General features: G+C 39.1%; 1 protein-coding gene and 1 pseudogene across 1 annotated transcript; both read left to right on the plus strand.

Annotated features, from left to right (window-relative positions):
* Positions 1–11,461: 11,461 nt before the first annotated feature.
* LOC133764181 (olfactory receptor-like protein OLF3) lies at positions 11,462–12,415 on the plus strand. The gene has a single exon (XM_062197860.1). The coding sequence runs from the start codon at positions 11,462–11,464 to the stop codon at positions 12,413–12,415; it is 954 nt and encodes a 317-aa protein (XP_062053844.1).
* A 2,404-nt stretch (positions 12,416–14,819) lies between these two features.
* On the plus strand, positions 14,820–16,784 carry LOC133764189 (RNA-binding protein EWS-like; annotated as a pseudogene).
* The last annotated feature ends 4,208 nt before the right edge of the window (positions 16,785–20,992 follow it).

The following is a 20,992-nucleotide window of genomic DNA, read 5'->3' on the forward strand; positions in this document are numbered from 1 at the left end:
GTGAAATGGACACTATAAGAAACAATGACCTGATCGGCTCTTATCCTGACTCTTGATGTACAATATAATACTTTATCCTTTTTAGTTTTTTTTTTTTTGTTGTTGTTGTTCTAGTACTAGTGGTTGAACTCTGTAATTAACACACAATTATTTTTGGGTATTTGAATTTTAACTGAAAAATGATCCCTGTTAAATATAAGAGTGAGAAAAAGAGAGGGAGGAAATGTACAATTTGCGGCATGCTCAATCGGACTTGCCCCAAATGGTGGAGTTAGAAATGTGCCAGGGGAGTCCAATACAATCCCATCAAGGTGGCATGTACCAATGCCATCTCACTAGTCCAAGTGATCATCTTCAGTTCACAATTGATGACTCTGATAGTTCTAAAAGTCAAAGGGATCACACAAACAAGACTAGTGTCTGTTAATACTAACTGATAGAATAAAAAAGGGAGAGAAAGATCGAACATGGGAAGGGGGAGACACAGCAGACTCATAGAATGGCAGATGTCCTAAACAGCACTCTGGCCTCAGAATCAGCCCTTAAGGCATTCAGATCTGGCTGAAGAGCTCATCAGAGTATTTTAGGCATGGAAAGCCAAGACACCACGGAAAAGAAAAAAAAAAGAAGAAGACTTAAATGAAAGATCTCTGTGAGTGAGATCCCAGTGGAAAGAACGGGGCCATCAAAGAAGGAGGTAACTTTCTCTGAAGGGAGGAGAGAACTTCCACTTTGACTATGACCCTATCAGAATAAGATCGAAGTCAGCGAACTCTAAAGGCTTCCATAGCCTTTGCAACTCCTGACTAGAGCCTAGGGAGATTACTGACGCCATAAACAAGAGTGTCAAATTGTTAAGTCAACAACAGGAGTCACTGTGTATTTATGTCCCATGTGGGATCTGTCCTTAATGTGTTGTCTAATGTGAAGTGATGCTATAGCTAGTACTGAAACAGTATTTTTACACTTTGTGTTTCTGTGTGGATGCAAACTGATGAAATCTTTACTAAGTATATACAGAATCGATCTTCTGTATATAAAGATAATTGGAAATGAAAAAAAAACCCTGGTGTTAAATTGGACATTGCATAGAAAATTAATTAATTTTTTAAAAATATCATGTAGGATCTCTGTCTTTAATGTGCTGTACACTGTTATTTAATGCTATAACTAGTTCTCCAACAGTATTTTTTCACTTTGTGTTGCTATGTGGGAGCAAACTGTTGAAATTTTACTTAATATATACTAAACTGATCTTCTGTATATAAAGAGAATTGAAAATGAATCTTGATGTGAATGGAAGGGGAGAGGGAGCGGGAAAGGGGAGGGTTGCGGTTGGGCAGGAAGTTATGGGAATGGGGGAGCCATTGTAATCCATAAGCTGTACTTTGAAAATTTATATTCATTAAATAAAAGTTAAAAAAAAAAAGAAAAGGAGCTTTTCTGGAAGTAGCTTATGCAAATAACATGCACAATTCCTAACAGGACATAATTGGCTATATTCATGCTCTTTAAAAAAAAACCATACTAAGGCTATGAATTAGAGTAAATGTAAGTGTGTGTGCTATGAAGTCTTCTTGATGGAACTAATTCAATTTATAGGTGGACATCTATAAGGTGATTTTCCTGTGCAAAAGAGAAAACTTTTATTGTTTGGGGGACAGAAAGCATTACAAGATGGCTGGGGCTCATATAAGAGAGAAACTAGGAAAAACATGGATTGTGGTTGATTTTGAAGATCTATACTATCAGGACACTGAATATTTTAGATCAAATAGTTGTGAGCTGGATAATGTTAGAATAAAATGTTTTTCTGAAAAATGAATGTGACAGTAGTCTTCAGGATGAGTGTTCCAGGAGTTCTCTAATTTTATTCTATGAGAAACACCTAAAAGGCTCATTTAAACAGCATTTGCTGGGGCCTGTCTGAATAACTTCTGTTTGGGTAATCTGGATTAAAGGACTGAAGGGCACTGTGTTACTTGGCTCTTACGGAAAAAATGCTGAAATAAAAGAGGACAGAAGTAGCAATAATGGAAAGGAAGTTCTGAGAGTTGTTTAAAAGTAAGACCTGACTTGGAGGTTGAATGAGAAGGAAAATTTTCCCAGGTTTTTGAGTAATAGTGACAGAATGCTGTGGAACAGAATTCGTGAGTTTATCTTTGTGGTCTGCAGAAGAATGGAGATAAACTGTGGTAATATGAACTTCCAGGTTCTGCGAATACATCCCTCAGAGCCATGAAATTTTACCAATATAACTGCACAGAAAATCTCAACCATTTCTTTCAATTCTACTGGAGTTCAGAATTTTGGATGCAGAATGAAAACAATCTCTCCTTTTTCCTATTTCCTAGACTATTGCAGAAACTTTGTCAAAGATATTGTATGCCGCAACATCGAAATGGTTAGGGGCCAGCATTGTGGTGTAGCATGTAAAAGTTTCCACCTCTGATGGCAGCATTCCACATGGGTACCAATTCATGTTCCAGCTGTTCCACTTCTGATCCAGCACTCTGCTAATGGCCAGGGAAAGCAGTAACTAATAGCCCAAGTACCTTAATCCCTGCCACTCATGTGGGAGACCTGGATGAATCTCTTGGCTCCTGTCTTTGGCCTGGCCCTGCCCTAGATGGCTGTGGCCAGTGGATGGAGGATTTTCTCTCTCTCCCTGTCTCTCTCTCTCTCTCTCTCTCTCTGTGTGTGTGTGTGTTTCTGTGTGCGTGTGTGTGTGTGTGTAACTCTGGCTTTCAAACTAAATCTTTAAAAAGAAAAAAAGGAATGGTTACACAGGTGAATAAATTAGTGAATAGATAATGGGTGCTATGTAGGATGAGTAGAAATAATTTGGTAGGTAATTTATGGACATTAGGTAAATAGATGAGTTGGGATGTGGATGAAAGACTGCATCGAGGGGAGGATGAGCAGAAAAGCAAATGAATGAAGAGAATTGATATTGTGATAGGTACATAAGTAGTTACGTACAGTGGTGCAGAGGGATAAGCAGGCATTCGACTTTGTAGATGAACAAATAAATGGGTAACTGATTCAGTTGAGTGCATGATGTATAAAGAATATATCAGAGAATGGAGCAATACTTGTGTTCTCTCAATTTTATTGAATATCTTCATACAAATATGAATTTGAAGTAAACAAAATTTACTCTTTTGTGTTAATTAAAGGATCTTCTTCCTTTGTGAATTTCTTTCTATAAATCAGAAGACTCTGTTTTTGCAAATTTTATGTGGAGTCTTACATCTTCTTGGGCAATGTTATTATTTTGGGGTTGAAGAATACCACAACACTTCAACTGGGTGCTGTAAATACCTGTAGTGATCATAGCAGCCCCTTATATTCTTTGCATGTATCTCAGCAAAATTAAGCACAGCATTCTTATCTCCAAAGGAGAAGAAAGAACATCCTGGAGCTAAAGTGGAAGGGGCTTTTTTTTTTCAAGTAGCTACAGATACAGGCCCAGTGACTGACTGCTAATTAGAATGGGGTATGTGTGGGTTGTGTGGGGTGGAGATTGAGGGCTGAAAATGAGGTTTAGGTTATAGGAGAACATCCTATAACCTCACCAACCTACCTCCTATGATTTTTTTTTGAATGATATAAGGTTTCAGTAGCATTTTGTATGGGAGGAGGATGGAGAACAGTCTTCTACAGGGAGAGGCAAGGGCAATGTGGAGGCCCTGCCTTTGAGGTTTCAGAGTAGTGACAGTAATTAACACTCTAATGCATGAAGCTCCTGTGGGAATCTGTGAGCCCCACATTGCCAGTGCAGCCACTAATTCACCTCATTAGTTCAGTGTTGGATGAGCCAACTTGGGAGCACCTGTGAACTTCCTTCCACTAGTTCCTTTCAAACCAAAACCAGTCCCACATGATTTTGGGGCCACAGAGGGCAAAGAATCAGGGACATTTAAACTCTACAGTCCACTGTTTTGTTGTTAGGGAGCACCCTTTAGAAATCAGTTTAATCCTAAAGTCATCATGCCCATTTTGTCAGATTTGGATTAATAGAACAGAGCTCTTCACTGAGCTGTCCATAGAGGTTGGTTATAAACAGAAATTAATACAGGGGTAGAAAGAGCACTGATTTGCTAAGGACTTTGGATCAGGGATTTGAACTATGAATGGTGAAATCTTCTCACCTAAATATTGTAACTGATATAGGAAAATAATTAAGTTTTCAGAATCTGAGAGCTTAGGCCAATATCGTGGAACAAGTTTTTCAATTCCAAGCTACAGAACTGGCAGAAAGAAAGAAAGAGAGTGTGTAAAGCAGAGGCGGAGGAAAGAGAATGGCTATTAAATAAAACTTGGAGATATTATGGAAGAATTCTGCATCATATGGGGAAAATATACGTAGAGAGTAAACCAAGATGAATGAAACCTTCATTTAGGTATTGATTTATATCTGTGAACTTCTAAGGGTTTATTCCATTTACAGAAAAGATATACTGTCAATTGCTTTAATGTCTCTTATCCAAATTATGACCCTAACTGTGTGTATATAAAATGATTTGATGATCATTTTAATGATAGAAATTTGAAGTGTAAGATTAATTAAAGTCATGTGGCTCTTAGATCATGAACTGAAACATGGATTAAGGTCTCCTGACTCTCATTTCAGGAATGGTTCCTCTTGCATGAGCTGTGGGAATTTCACCACAGAAACTTGCTAGAGTGAGAGAACTGTACTGCAAAATAATACTCTAGCCTTTACTACAGGGAATGAGAGATAGAGATGCTGATCATTTACAGAATGAGAACATAATAAAGCATATCACTAAAAGTGAACTTCAGTATTACACGGTTTGAGAAACTGAGTCTTAATAATTGGAATCAGATTATATGAAAAGTCAGGCAATCAAATCAAGACAGGAAAGATAACAAAACCATAAAAATGAAAAGCTAATTGCCTTCTCAGGACCTTAAAACATCTTTAATATATCACCCACACAATTGGCCATATAGTTATCTGTTTCCAAAAGTTAGGATGATGAAAATCCTTCCGCCAGTGATGGATCCATTCAGTCTGCACAATAAACAAGTATTCAGCTCTAAGGCAGATGAATCTTCTTCTAAATGAAAGTGTCGTTTCCACTGACAGTTCAACTGTATAAAGGTATGATTCTGATTTATCTTTGACCAGCATGATTGAAAAATATATGAAGATGGCTGGACTTATTTTCATGTACTCTGCTTCTGTGTTTAGCATTCTATTTGTCTCAGATGAGATCATAGAGGTCTCCAATAAGAAGGCAAAATATGATTGAATTAATGACAGGTTACCAAAGGTGATGCATGAACATATTAAAAAAAACAAAAAGCTTTTGGAATTTCATTCCTTTGCTGTAGGTCATCATCTATGTTATGACAAAGGGCATCCTCTCTGTAATATAGAGTGTTTCAAAAATTTCATGGAAAATGGAATCAAAATATGTTTGTTTTATGCAAAAAATGAAATCCATGCAAGGCTTTTTCATAATATGCATTTTTTATAAATCTTTTAAAATTCTCTCCTATGCATAATGGATTCATGATATCTGAGTTTGGATTCTTAAGGTAAATCTGAAATTGTATCCACTCATGTACTCTTGAATTGACATGAATACTATAAATAAATACCATTCTGAAATGTATTTCTGAAGGTTTAGACATGGAGTAAAATAGTGTACATACTTCCTCAGTCTTTCCAAATCATTAATTCTCTATTTCCAATAAGAGAAAAATGGACAATATAATTTATTGACTCAGTCAGCTAATACAAGGAGAAAATAATTTTACATTATTTTAAATGCATAATATACGTTCTGGGTGAAGATAAGAAAATATGCCCTAAATACTTGTTTATTGAAATTGTAAATGGAGCATTTTAAAATGTTTGTCCATGGAATATCAATAAAATCTACACGCAATTAAAAAATAATAAGAGAAATGTGAACAGTATCATATGAAGATACTTCCAAAGAAATACAAGTAATGATTCTTCCTCTGTGGAAACAAAATAGTGAAAATTTCTATCAACATTTGTTGATTTGTCTATAGATCAGATTTTCCATCTTTTTCTTGATGAACAGAGTTCATTCAGAGTATCATAATTTTTATTAGAGCAGAAATATGGGAAGGTGTGGTGTAAAGCTGAAAGGATAGTTTAGGTTCTACAGTCATATTGTTAATTGTGGTTATATCCTTTCCTCTTGGGATTTCTGCAGAGATGTAGGGAGTTCATCATAGATGGGATTCCCACCTGGGAAAATCAACTGTTTAGAATTTAAATAAATTATAACAGATGAGTTGAGAAATGCCCAATTTCCATGTTTCAAAGATACCTAATTTTTACAACAAATGTTGCTAAAAATTATTTTCAGAAAATTTGCCATTAGAAATATGTTTAAATTTGTGTCTAGCTTAGGAGTTAAGACGGTGCATATCACATAAGAGTGCTGGAGTTTGGTCCCATCCTAACGGTGGGCTATTGCAAGTATTTGGGGGACAGGGGTGTGCCAGTGAATGGGAGTTCTTTGTTTATCTACCTCTCTATGAGGTGTTAACATCAGCTAGGATAGCTATCTGAATGTTATAATGTAATAAGATATTGAAATAGTCAGAAAAAGAATACTGGGAGAATTTATCAAAGTAGACTAGGTTGAAAAATAACATTTAATTTGCTATACTTAGACTCTGTCTTTCAAATAATATACAAATACAAACGAAAAAGAAATATGCTTACATATGATCTTTAGTTCTCTGATGCTGCTTCAAAAGGGGGAGAGAGAAAATACAGTTTTAGAGCAGTCTATAGTGTATGGAAGGAGCTATTTGGCTCACAGATGAACGGCCAGAAACCCAACTTAGGAAAATCCAAATTTTTACTTACCTCAACCAGATATGGGCTAGTCTTGGAGTTAACATCAGCCTGGATGGTTCTCAGAGTTTTTCAATTCTCATCTTGTCAAGTAACATTGTTTTAAATTGAAGATGGTGTAATATAAAAGGATGCTGAAACAGTAAGAATAATAATAGTGGGTGAATTCATCAAGGTAGAATACAATGGAAACAACATTTAATATGGTATAATTTAGACTTATTTTCACAGTAAAGAAAACACAACCATTTCCATGGAGTTTATGAATAGATCTGCTTTATTTAAAAAAGATTATTGACTAATATTTAACTTTTGAATTAGATACATTGTGTAATATGAAAAGAATTGCATGAGGAATCTGAACACCTATTTTTTGTCTTTATTTCTTTGTCATACAGAGAAGAACATTTCAGTCATGATGAATGCTGTGACTAATCATTGCTGGATAACAGGAAAAGGCAAAGAGAGGCAGTTTTAACTAGGGCCTAACAAAGGTAATATTTTTACCTTTTTATTTGGCACCTAAGAATTGTACATATTTGTTGTGTAGATTTTAACTGTCCTCAGCAGAAAAAAATGTTAAGTATGTGAAGTAATGCATGTGTTAGTCAACTTGACTTTTCCAGTCCAACAGAAATTTTTTAACTTTGAAAATTTTATCTTTCTGTCCATACTTCTCCGACTTTTCCTACAATTTAAACATCATTTTCATCTTAAACTTATTTCCTATTGTATGTGGACTAGTATAAAGTTGTAATGTAAGTTGATGTACTAGTTCATAGTAAGATTGTAATTTATATTATGATCTTCCATTGAGCATTGTTTCATATTTAAACATTTCACAAAGACAATGCTTAACATAACTATAATAAATTCTAAGCATTAACTATAGGGCATTAAGAAGTATTTCCATGAAATCTTTTTTGTATGTTATGGCCACAGCAATTGCCTCACATTCACACAGTTCACAAAGCATAAGCAGCAGGTCAGCATTCTTTCATGGTGTTCATGTTGAAGGAGATGAATCACAGGGCTATGTCATCCTTCAATGCTATGTTCTGAGAAAGCATTCTCAGATTCTCTGGATTATTATTTTTAAGGAGACCAAGAAATCTTAAAACAAATTAGAGAGATGTGGTTTGATATCTGTTAAGTATGAGGATGATAGGATCCAAAGAACATAAAATAGAAATAGACTTGTACTGTTGATTAAAGGAGCATTAAGTACTTGAAAGCAAAGCCAAGTGGCTGCAGTTGGACAAATACAAGATGAGAATGTGAGTCACACTTGAACAGGAGGAAGAGCTAAATAGGATTGAGTCTTAACTATATTCATTGCTCATCATTAGTTTTGCACAGCTAGTGCAGACCTAACTATATCAACAGGTTTTTGTTGTCTTTTGCACCGAAAAATGAAACACATATTCTTACAATTTTCCTTTAGTTATTTGCTTTTGATGAAAAACAGAAGTTAAAGGACAGTTATAGAACCTACAAATCAGAGCTAAGATTAATTTCTGGTTTCCTAATAGAAGTAGTTAGATATGAAGTGTGTTATCTGGCATCTGGGCCTTTAATCTTAACTGAGAACAGAAGTCGAGTTCTATTTAGCTGGAAATCCAAATCAATATGGAGAAAATATTAACTCTAGGTACATTAAAGGCATTTGCTTTGCACAACTTTCCTCTTCCATTTGGCTTTTGCACACCACACTTCTATTTTCTTTATCCGCCAAGAGTACACAGAGGGACTATGTGAATGTATATAAAAGGTATGCTTGAATACTAATTATTCAGAATAAAACAACAGTCTTGTAAATAAATAGCAACCTCAATAAGTTAAAAGTATCTGATTTGCTGGTGCTGCGGCTCACTAGGCTAATCCTCTGCCTGCAGTGCCGGTACTCCAGGTTCTAGTCCCGGTTGGGGCGCTGGTTCTGTCCCGGTTGCTCCTCTTCCAGTCCAGCTCTCTGCTGTGGCCCGGGAGTGCAGTGGAGGATGGCCCAAGTGTTTAGGCCCTGCACCTGCATAGGGAACCAGGAGGAAGCACCTGGCTCCTGGCTTCGGATCGGCGCAGCACGCTGGCCATAGTGGCCGTTTGGCGGGTGAACCAATGGAAGGAAGACCTTTCTCTCTGTCTCTCTCTCTCTCTCTCTCACTAACTCTGCCTGTCAACAACAACAAAAAAAAGTAACCGACTAATATATCAGTGAAAAGTATTTACTTATTAGCAAATGGTTTTAATAAAATTCTTTGCTTTAAAACACTCAGCATGGTGATGAATACTACATTTCATAAAATATAAGTTAGAAATAGGAGAAGACTGGAATTTAGGTTGTGTGGAATCTCTATGTTTATGGTAAGCTTAATTTTATAAACACAGAGACATTATAGATGTCTGTGCATGAAAACTAAATGAAAAAATTTGTATTTTGCATGGGATAGGTTTCGAGAAAGACATTTGGGGGGCCAGCGCCACGGCTCACTTGACTAATCCTCTGCCTGAGGTGCCGGCACACCAGGTTCTAGTCCAAGTTGGGACGCCGGATTCTGTCCTGGATGCTCCTCTTCCAGTCCAGCTCTCTGCTGTGGTCCGGGAACGCAATAGAGGATGGCCTAAGTGCTTGGGCCCTGCACCTGCATGGGAGACCAGGAGGAAGTACCTGGCACCTGGCTTCGGATCGGCACAGTGCATTGGCCGTAGTAGCCATTTGGGGGTGAACCAACAGAAGGAAGACCTTTCTCTCTGTCTGTCTCTCTCTCTCTCACTAACTCTGCCTGTCAAAAAAATAAACAGAAAGACATATGGGAAAAGTTATATATGGCATATAGTGACAGAACAATAAATAAAATGAGCATTTCTGGAGCTACTTATTTTGTTTTGCCCATTATCAAGTAAAAGAGTCCAAGCATTGACAAGTTCTCCTTCCAGCTCAGAGATCCTCATTTGAATGACAGCCTCTGTTCCTCCATTCAATGCCTCTTCCCACTTTTCTCCCCTACTTTCTCTTATTTTGTATACTGCAATAAAATGAAAGTTAATGAATAGGCACAAATAATGAGTCAAGTACAAAAATTTTAATATAACAAGTTTAAAGTTTTAAAATTATAACATTAAATTTACTATAAATCTATTTGCTGAGCCAAAGTAAGCATAAAGCAATCTTCATTTCAATAGTCATCTGCATGAATTTATGCCTTATTCCCAGGAAGATGAGTCCTGAAATATCTACATTGCCTTCATCCCTGGCATCTAAAAAAACTGAAGAATCTGTATTCTAATTTGCTTCCTTTTTTTTTTTTTTTTTTTTGACAGGCAGAGTGGACAGTGAGAGAGAGAGACAGAGAGAAAGGTCTTCCTTTGCCGTTGGTTCACCCTCCAATGGCCGCCGCGGTTGGTGCGCTGCGACCGGCGCACCGCGCTGATCCGATGGCAGGAGCCAGGTGCTTATCCTGGTCTCCCATGGGGTTCAGGGCCCAAGTACTTGGGCCATCCTCCACTGCACTCCCTGGCCACAGCAGAGAGCTGGCCTGGAAGAGGGGCATCCGGGACAGGACCAGTGCCCCAACCGGGACTAGAACCCGGTATGCCGGCGCCGCAAGGCGGAGGATTAGCCTAGTGAGCCGCGGCGCTGGCCTTATTTGCTTCCTTTTAAACTCATATCAAAAGGATAGACTATTAAGCAGCAAGTTGAAAAGAGAAAAATACAAGGAAATGCATACCAATAAAATGTCTTCACCCCATCCCACCAGTGGATGAAGACAGCAAAGTCTATCAGACCAGTGGATATGCAAAGAGGTCATGCCTCTGATATAGGGAAGGTTACCACCAGTTGTTTATGTCTACTCTTGTGAAAATGGTGTGAAAATAAATTACATTAGCTACTTTATCATAAGACAGAATTCATCTTACTAACCAACACCCATAGTACTATAATAGTACTGCCTATAACAGTACACATGATACTCTACAATAAATTATGTACATTTAAGCTTAAATGTACTTGTGAGTTATTTAATGTTAGCCTGTTTTATATGAAATCTACCATTAAACAAAAATCATATACCTTCTAGATAAAATATGATTTCATACTTAGGTTTTCTGGTTCTAGATCTTTCCACAAGATCCCCTCACCTTTGTCAACAATTCTTTTTGTAATTGAATCATATGGTCCATCTAGATGGATCTTGTTGATATATTTAGGGTAGTTTTTAAACTTTCCAACTCTGTCATCTTCATTGGTTACCATTCTACATACCATTGTCAACTACCACACTTGTCTTGCCTGGGAACAGAGGTAATTGGTAAGGAGGTAGAACTCCTATTATTGCAGTATCTTTCCTACACACTTTTCTGACATCACCGAGACACATCAAACTCTTCTGAAGTCACTAGCTTTCTCTCAGGAAGAAAGCAGAGATAAAGCTTATTGAGATCAAGGCTGTCAACTTGGCCTCATGTATGATCTAGTGATGGATGAGAGGGGTGTCTAGTGTGTACAGTATGTCTCCTTCTGAAGTTATTCTTATGATTCTTTAATAGCTCTTGTTTTTTTCTGATTCCTTCTTCAGATAATAATCATTTTTAATGGGAACATATAACCAGACGTGGGTGAGTGAATTTATTCTCCTCGGCCTGTCCAGTGACTGGGACACCCAAGTCTCCCTCTATGCCCTGTTCTTGGTCATGTACCTGGTCACAGTGCTGGGGAACTTTCTCATTGTTCTTCTGATCAGACTGGACAGCCAACTCCACACTCCCATGTATTTCTTTCTCACCAATCTCTCCCTTGTTGATGTCTCTTATGCTACAAGCATAGTCCCTCAGATGCTGGTGCATTTTCTTGAAGAACATAAAGCAATCCCATTTCTGAGTTGTGCAGCTCAACTATTTTTCTCCCTGGCCTTGGGTGGCATTGAATTTGTTCTACTGGCTGTGATGGCTTATGACCGCTATGTGGCCGTGTGTGACCCTCTGCGATATTCAGCCATCATGCATGGAAGACTGTGTAGTAGCTTGGCCATCACATCCTGGTTCAGTGGCTCCATCAACTCTCTTGTGCATACGATTATTACCTTTCAGCTGCCCATGTGCAATAACAAGTTTATTGATCACATATCATGTGAAATCTTAGCAGTGGTCAGACTGGCCTGTGTGGACACCTCCACCAATGAACTCATAATCATGGTTTCTAGCATTGTCCTCCTTATGACACCTTTTTTCCTGGTTCTTTTGTCCTACATCCAGATCATCTCCACCATTCTAAAGATCCAGTCCACAGAAGGAAGGAAGAAAGCCTTCCACACCTGCGCTTCCCACCTCACAGTGGTTGCCCTGTGCTACGGCATGGCCATTTTCACCTACATCCAGCCCCACTCTGAGCCTTCTGTTCTTCAAGAGAAGCTGATCTCTCTTTTCTATGCCATTCTGACACCCATGCTGAACCCCATGATTTACAGTCTGAGGAATAAGGAGGTGAAGGGGGCCTGGCAGAAACTGTTGGGGCGATTCTCTGGATTAACATCAAAACTGGCAACCTGATGACTCATGAACATCACTTAGAGTCATGAGCTTTACCTCCATGGTGTCCACCCAACCCAGATATGACAGGCATTAGCTGTATTACCAGGCAACCAGGAAGGAGATGATGTAACATGTACTAGAGCAGTTAGGTAGGAGGCTGAGTCGTTTTTGCGGTGTGGGTGTATTTTTATGTCATAGCAAGCTCTTTGTGGAGTTAAGCACTGCTGTAATAGAACTTCCCACACTTAACTCATATTGCTATGACTTTTGTGTTGTTTTGGAAGTTGGGTGTATTAAATATGTTTTGGAGTCATGATACTTTCAATTTATGATGGGTTTATTAGGATGTTAGTTTATTGGAAGTTAAAAAGCATCTGTTATTGAGACAAATGAAACATTTTTCACTGTTTTTGTTTTTGTAACTTTTTGTATGCATTGGCTCATTCCTACACTGAGAAATGATTTTTGTTTATATATATTTTGAAAAGGGTTTTGATGTTCCATTGAAATACATTTGAAGATTTCACAGCAAAGTGTATTAACTGAATTGAATAATTTTGTGATTCATTGTACATATATAAAATGAAGATAATGTTGTTACCAAGACTCATTAAATGTTAATGTGTACGATTTACTACTTGGCTATACAAATTTTGAGAGATGGAGTTCAATGTATAAACATCAACTAATGATCTTGGCTTACTCTGGTAAGTATATAAACATAGGTTATTTATCTACAATGACATTATGGGCTAAGAAAAGTTGAGATTCAATCATTGCTGAATAGTGAATAGAGAATTTTACAAGAAAATTATTGTGTATGCATGGGGTCTTATATAAATGTCTAAAAGCTGTTTAATTTCTGAAATTTCAGGAAACTGAATTTCTAGAAAGTAAACAAATAAATAATGCAACAAAGTTATCTCCAAAAATCAGAATCCTTGGATTAAACCAATGAAAGATAATATACTTTAATATAAATTTTAGTGAAATAAGCTCAGTTTTCTATGTAGATGTTACCCTCATGTCCATTTTAAGGACCTTCTATTATCCTACCTCAGAAACATTCAACAGGGTCTTATTCAACTTCTGTAAATCTAGTGATCTAGGTTTTTCTAAGAGGATATAGTGCACCTTTGGTGGAAAACCTAAATATGGTTAAATATGGTAAAGAAACAATTGAGTAGAGGTTAGGGAAAGAACAAAGGAATATGACATCAGTGGATTCTCTCACCCACTTCCAAAAGTCTCAGAGGAGGACCACCCACCCTCTTGCCTGTTTATCCTCAATAGCTCAGCTGATTTGCAAATTTTTTCATTTATAAAAATGTTATCACAGAATTGTATGGGTCAACAAATTTGGAGGCTCCTATATTCCAAAGTACACATATGACATCTCAATTTTATCTCAAAATTTATATAATACTAAATTTTTTGTGATGGGCAGATGCCCCCAAAAGTGTCAGTGCTGAATTTTTGTTTGTTAATATTAAAACAGAGTATTTTTTATGTGCCAGTGACAAAGAAAGGTTGGTGAGACATTGCTGTCAATAAGATACAGTCTTGGCAATCAAGACTGTGACTGTCTAGTAGAGAAAGACAGATAATAAAATAATTACACTGCAGTGAGATAGACACTACAGTGGAAACAGGACCAGGGATCTATTGGTGTGATTGCAGATAATTGGCTATATGATGAGATGCTTAGATTGAGACCCAAAGGTTGAAAAAGTTACTCAAAGCACAAAAAAGTTGACCAAAGAACAACTTGTAGAAATAGCTGGGAAAGAACATGAAAGCACAGGAAAGTCTGGAATTTGTCATTGAGGGGTAGAGGAGAGAGGGAGCAGTGAGACTGAAGTGTAGGTAGGTGACAAATCACTTAGGCTTTGAAAGTCAACTTAATGTTTCAACTTTTCTTGGTAACCAAAAGGAGATATTAAAGGACTTTAAATAGTAGAATGGCTTGATATAATTTAATTTAAAAAAAACACTAATAAATTAATGAGAGGAAGAAAAGATTAGAGGCAGGGAGATCAGTAGGTGGTGGCAGTGAAAAGATAAAGAATAATTTAAAAGAATATTCAAGAAGACATGTAGAAAGAACTTAGTCTTGAACACGAAGCATAAGAGACAAAAGGAATAGAACCTAATTCTCTTCTTAATTAAGTGTATTGTCAGACGGTGCTTCCATTTCTGAGATAAAAATCTTAGTCAAAAGTCCTAATGTGCATGGAAAGTTGAGTACAACTTTGAGGTGACCAAGAGTTAAATCTACAACTCTGGCTATGCATGTAAAGGAACTTAAGTTCTGAGATCATTCAGGTGGGTTTTGAAGACAAAAGATTTAGAGACCTGTGCAGTGCCTAGGGGGAAAGCGAGAGAGAGACAGACATTGAGAGAACGAGGAGAAAGGGAGAAAATGGCGTCCACGGATTATAGTACATACACCAAGCTGCAGCCCAGCAGGGCTACAGTTCTTTCACTGCCTAGCCCACTCAAGGATATGCACAGACCAGCCAGGAACATGGGCAACAAAGCTATGGAACCTATGGACAGCCCACTGATGTCAGCTATAGCCAGGCTCAGACCACTGCGACCTATGGGCAGATGACCTATGCAACTTCCTACCGACAGCCTCCCACTGGTTATACTACTCCAACTGCCCCCAAGCATACAGCCAGCCTGTCCAGAGGTATGACACTGTTGCTTACGATACCACCACTGCTACAGTCACCACCATCCAGGCCTCCTACGCAGCTCAGTCTGCATATGGCACTCAGCCTGCTTACCAAGCCTATGAGCAGCAGCCCACATACACTGAACCTGCAAGACCACAGGATTGTAACAAGCCAGCAGAGACTAGTCAATCCCAGACTACTAGCACTGGGAGTTACAACCAGCCCAGCCTAGGAGATGGACAGAGTAACTACAACTATCCCCAGGTACCTGGGAGCTACCCCATGCAGCCAGTCACCACACCACATTCTAACCTTCTACCAGCTACTCCTCTTCCCAGCCAACTAGTTACGATCAGAGCAGTTACTCTCAGCAGAACACCTACAGGCAGCCGAGCAGCTATGGACAGCAGAGTAGCTATGGTCAACAAAGCAGCTATGGGTAACAGCCTCCCACTAGTTACCCCACCCCCCAAACTGGATCCTACAGCCAGGCTCCAAATCAATATAGCCAACAGAGCAGCAGCTATGGGCAGCAGGGTTCATTCTGACAGGACCACCCTAGTAGCATGGGTGTTTATGGGCAGGAGTCTGGAGGATTTTCTGGACCAGGAGAGAACCGGAGCGTGAGTGGCCCTGATAACTGGGGCAGGTGAAGAGGGGGATTTGATCGTGGAGGCATGAGCAGAGGTGGGTGGGGAGGAGGACGCAGTGGAATGGGCAGTGCTGGAGAGCGAGGTGGCTTCAATAAGCCTGGTGGACCCATGGATGAAGAACCAGATCTTGATCTAGGCCCACCTATAGATCTGGTTGAAGATTCTGACAACAGTGCAATTTATGTGCAAGGATTAAATGATAATGTGACTGTGGATGATCTAGCAGACTTCTTAAGGCAGTGTGGGGCTAAGATGAACAAGACAACTGGGCAACCCAAGATCCACGTATACCTGGACAAGGAGACAGAAAAACCCAAAGGTGATGCCACAGTGTCCTATGAAGACTCTCCAACTGCCAAGGCTGCTGTGGAATGGTTTGATGGGAAAGATTTTCAAGGGAGCAAACTGAAAGTGTCTCTGGCATGGAAGAAGCCTCCAATGAACAGCATGTGGGGTGGTGTGCTGCCCCAGGAGGGCCGAGGGATGCCACCACTCTCCATGGAGGCCAAGTGGCCCCGGAGGTTCTGGTGGGCTCAAGGGTCGCATGGGAGGCCATGGAGGAGAACGAGGAGGCTTCCCCCCAGGAGGGCCAGGGGTTCCCAAGGGAACCCTTCTAGAGGAGGGAACGTCCGGCACCAAGCTGGAGACTGGCAGTGTCCCAACCCGGGCTATGAAACCAGAACTTTGCCTGGAGAACAGAATGCAACCAGTGTAAGGCCCCAAAGCCCGAGGGCTTCCTGCCACCACCCTTCCCACCCCCAGATGGTGATCGTGGCAGAGACAGCCCTGGTGGCATGAGGGGTAGAAAAGGTGGCCTCGTGGACCATGGTGGGCCTGGTGGAATGTTCAGAGGGGGCTGTGGTGGAGACAAGGGGGCTTCCGTGGTGGCTGGGGCATGGACCGAGGTGGCTTTGGTGGAGAAGATGAGGTGGCCCAGGGGGTCCACCCAGACCTTTGATGGAGCAGATGTGAGGAAGAAGAGGTAGCCGTGGAGTACCTGGAAAAATGGATAAAGGTGAGCACCGCCAGGAGCGTAGAGAATGGCCCTACTAGACGCTGATGCCCACAGAGCCGCATTGACTACCAGATTTATTTTTTAAACCAGAAAATGTTTTAAATTTATAATTCCATATTTATGAGTCCTCCAAGATGGCTGAATAGGGAGGGAGCACACTGATAGTCCAGGAAAAGATAGTGTAATAAAAGTGGAGATACTGCAGTTTCAGGGAAGAGTCAGGGAAAAAAACTGCAGAGGAAATGCTTTGGAACTAGTAGGACACAGTGGACCTACGAGGAGGGCACAGGTGCCCATGGCTCTGGACCCCAGCCGCCAAGTCTATGCAACAGCGCTGGAAAGGGAGGTGAGGCAAAACCTCAGTAGCCTGAGACACTGACAGGGAAGTGGCAGGAAGAGCCTAGAGGGAACAAGGTTTGAAGCCCCATGGGGGAAACTTCACCAGGCTAACTAGAGGAGAGAAAAATAAATAAATAAAAGGGACCGGTATGGACACGATTCTCTCTCTCCATTCACCTTACAAAGGTGAACAAAACAAAGAGCAGGCACCATTTTGGACATATGTAAAAGCTGCATGACCTTAGGGCCTGCCCTCAGCCAAGCAGAAAAACCTGACTCTGGTGAGGAGATATAACAGGAGGTTAAGACCTAGTGAATGTGTGGAGCTTATGAACTGAGACTGTGAAAAAAAAAACAAAGAACAAACCTGCGGGTGTGTGAGAGAACTCACGGAGTGCCTGAGATGTGAGTACTCTCGGGAGATGCCACAAACTCGGTAACTTTGGCAACCGGTGGGAGACTGCAAGGGAATCTGAGCTTACACTGAGGACTGCACAAATCCTTTGTGTGGTCCTTGGGACAGAGCAGATGAATATTATACTCACAGGGGCCAGAGCTCAGACACTGACTGCCTTCAATTTCACTCAGCTGTGTGGAATTACTTCCCTTCTGAATAAAAAAAAAAAAAAACAGAGAGAGAGAAGATTTATCATGCTTAACCCGGTTGTGTCACCTTTGGCACACCCTTAACCCTGAATAACTGAACAGAGCTCTCTGGCCACACCCATGACAAGCATCTAAGGATCCATCAAAAGCAGACAGTCTACTTAATCTAGAGTCATAGTATAACAAGAAAAGCCACAACAGAAGAAACCAAAGAATTTCTCCACAATGCCAAGCAACAAATGCAGAAACCGAGGAAATAAGAACAAGGAAGACATTATGACACCCCCAAATGAACAAGACACTCCATTCAAGATTAGGAAGATGATGAGATGCAAGAAATGCAAGATACGGATTTCAAAAAATATATGATAAGAACAATTAGAAGTTCTCAAAAACACATTCTTAAACTACAGAAATCCTCACTGCACAGGGTAGAAAATCTCCTTCGAGAAAAAGAAATCTTAAGGAGGAATCAAAATGAAATGCAAAAACTAGTAGAACAGGAAACTGTGATAGTGAAGAGAAATCAAAATGAAATGAAGAACTCAATAGATCAAATGACAAACATATTAGAGAGCCTTAAAAACAGAGTCAGTGAAACAGAAGAGAGAATATTGGACTTAGAAGACAGAGAACAGGAAAGTATACAGTCAAACCAAAGAAAAGAAGAGGAAATTAGAAATCTAAAAAATATGGTTGGGAATCTACAGGATACTATTAAAAAACCCAACATTCAGGTTCTAGGAGTTCTTGAAGGCATGGAGAGAGAGAGAAAGGATTAGAAGGCCTTTTTAGTGAGATATTAGCAGAAAATTTCCCAGGTTTGGAGAAGGACAGAGACATCCAAGTACAGGAAGCTCTTAGAACCAATAATAAACATGACCAAAACAGATCCTCACCACAACACGTTGTAATCAAACTTACCACAATGAAACATAAAGAAAAGATTCTAAAATGTGCAAGAGAGAAACGTCAGATTACTCTCAGAGGATCTCTAGTTAGACTCACAGCAGCCTTCTCATCAGAAACCCCACAGGATAGGAGGGAATGGTGAGACATATCCCAGGTGCTAAGAGAGAAAAACTGCCAGCCCAGAATATTATATCCTACAAAGCTCTCATTTGTGAATGAAGGTGAAATAAAGACCTTTCATAGCAAACAGAAACTGAAAGAATTTGTTGCCACTTGTCAAGCCCTTCAAAAGATGCTTAAAGGTGTGTTACACACAGAAACATAGAAATACGGAAATCAATATGAAAGAGGGTAAAGGAAGGAAACTTCCCAGTAAAAGATCACATGAAGTTCAAAGCATATATTAGAAATAGCTTTGGGAAAATGGCAGGGCAAAGTTACTGCTTATCAATAGTCACATTGAATGTTAATGGCCTCAACTCTCCAGTTAAGAGACACAGATTGGCTGAATGGATTAAGGAACAAAACCCATCTATTTGCTGCTTACAAGAAACACATCTTTCCAACAAAGATGCATGCAGACTGAAAGTGAAAGGTTGGAAAAAGATATACCATGTCAACTGAGATGAAAAAAGAATGGGCGTAGCCATCTTAATATCAGACAAAATAAACTTCAACACAAAAACTGTTAAGAGAGACCAAGAGGGGCACTATATAATGAATAAGGGATCCATTCAACAGGAAGATGTAACTATTATAAATGTATATGCACCTAATTACAGGGCACCAGTTTATTTAAAAGATATGTTAAGGGACTTAAAGGGAGATTTAGACTCCAGTACAATAGTACTGGGGGACTTCAATACTCTACTATCAGAAATAGACAGATCAACTGGACAGAAGATCAACAAGGATACAGTAGATTTAAATGACACTATAGCCCAAATGGATCTAACAGATATCTACAGAACTTTTCATCCTACCCATAAAGCATTTAAATTCTTCTAAGCAATGCATAAAACCTACTCTAGGATTGACAACATAGTAGGCCATAAAGCAAGTCTCAGCAAATTCAAAAGAATTAGAGTCATACTATGCAGCTTTTCAACCACAGTGGAATGAAGTTGAAAATTAGCAATTCAGGAATCTCTAGAGCATATGCAAACACATGGAGATTGAACAACATGCTCCTGAATGAACACTGGGTCATAGAAGAAATCAAAAGAGAAATCAAAAACTTTCTGGAAGTAAATGAAGATAACAACACAACATACCAAAACTTATGGGATACAGCAAAAACAGTGTTAAGAGGAAAGTTTATATCAATAGGTGCCTACATCAAGAAATTGGAAAGGCAACAAATAAATGAGCCTTCAATGTATCTCAAGGATCTAGAAAAACTACAGCAAACCAGACCCAAATCTAGTAGGAGAAGAAAAATAATTAAAATCAGATAAGAAATCAACAGCACTGACAAAAAAAATTACAAAAGATCAGTGAAAAAAAGACCTGCATTTTTGAAAAAATAAACAAAATTGACACCCCATTGGCCCAACTAACTAAAAAAGGAAAAGACCCAAATCAATACAATCAGAGATGAAAATGGAAAAGTAACAACAGCTACCACAGAAAAAAAAGAATATTCAGAAATTACTACAAAGAGTTATATGCCAACAAACAGGGAAATCTATCAGAAATGGATAGATTCCTGGATACATGCAACCTACCTAAATTGAACCATGAAGATATAGAACCTAGATAGATCCATAACTGAGAACGAAATTGAGACAGTAATAAAGGTCCTCTCAACAAAGAAAAGCCCAGGACCAGATGGATTCACTGCTGAATTCTACCACACATTTAAAGAAGAACTAACTCCAATTCTTCCCAAACTACTCAGAACAATCGAAAAAGAGGGAATCCTCCCAAATTCTTTCTATGAAGCCAGCATCACCTTAATCCCTAAGCCAGAGAAAGATGCATCATTGAAAGAAAATTGAAGACCAATATCCCTGATGAACATAGACGTAAAAGTCCTCAATAAAATTCTGGCCAATAGAATGCAACAACACATCAGAAAGATCATCCACCCAGACCAAGTGGGATTTATCCCTGGTATGCATGGATGGTTCAGTGTTTGCAAATCAATCAGTGTGATACACCACATTAACAAACTGCAGAAGAAAAACCATATGATTATCCCAATAGATGCAGAGAAAGCATTTGATAAAATACAACAGCCTTTCATGATGAAAACTCTGAGCAAATTAGGTATAGAAGGAACATTCATCATTACAATCAAACAATTTATGAAAAACCCACAGCCAGTATCCTATTGAATGGGGAACAGTTGGAGGCATTTCCACTGAGATCTGGTACCAGACAGGGA

This window comes from Lepus europaeus, chromosome 1 (genome assembly GCF_033115175.1).
Source record: "Lepus europaeus isolate LE1 chromosome 1, mLepTim1.pri, whole genome shotgun sequence".
Lineage (NCBI taxonomy): Eukaryota > Metazoa > Chordata > Mammalia > Lagomorpha > Leporidae > Lepus > Lepus europaeus.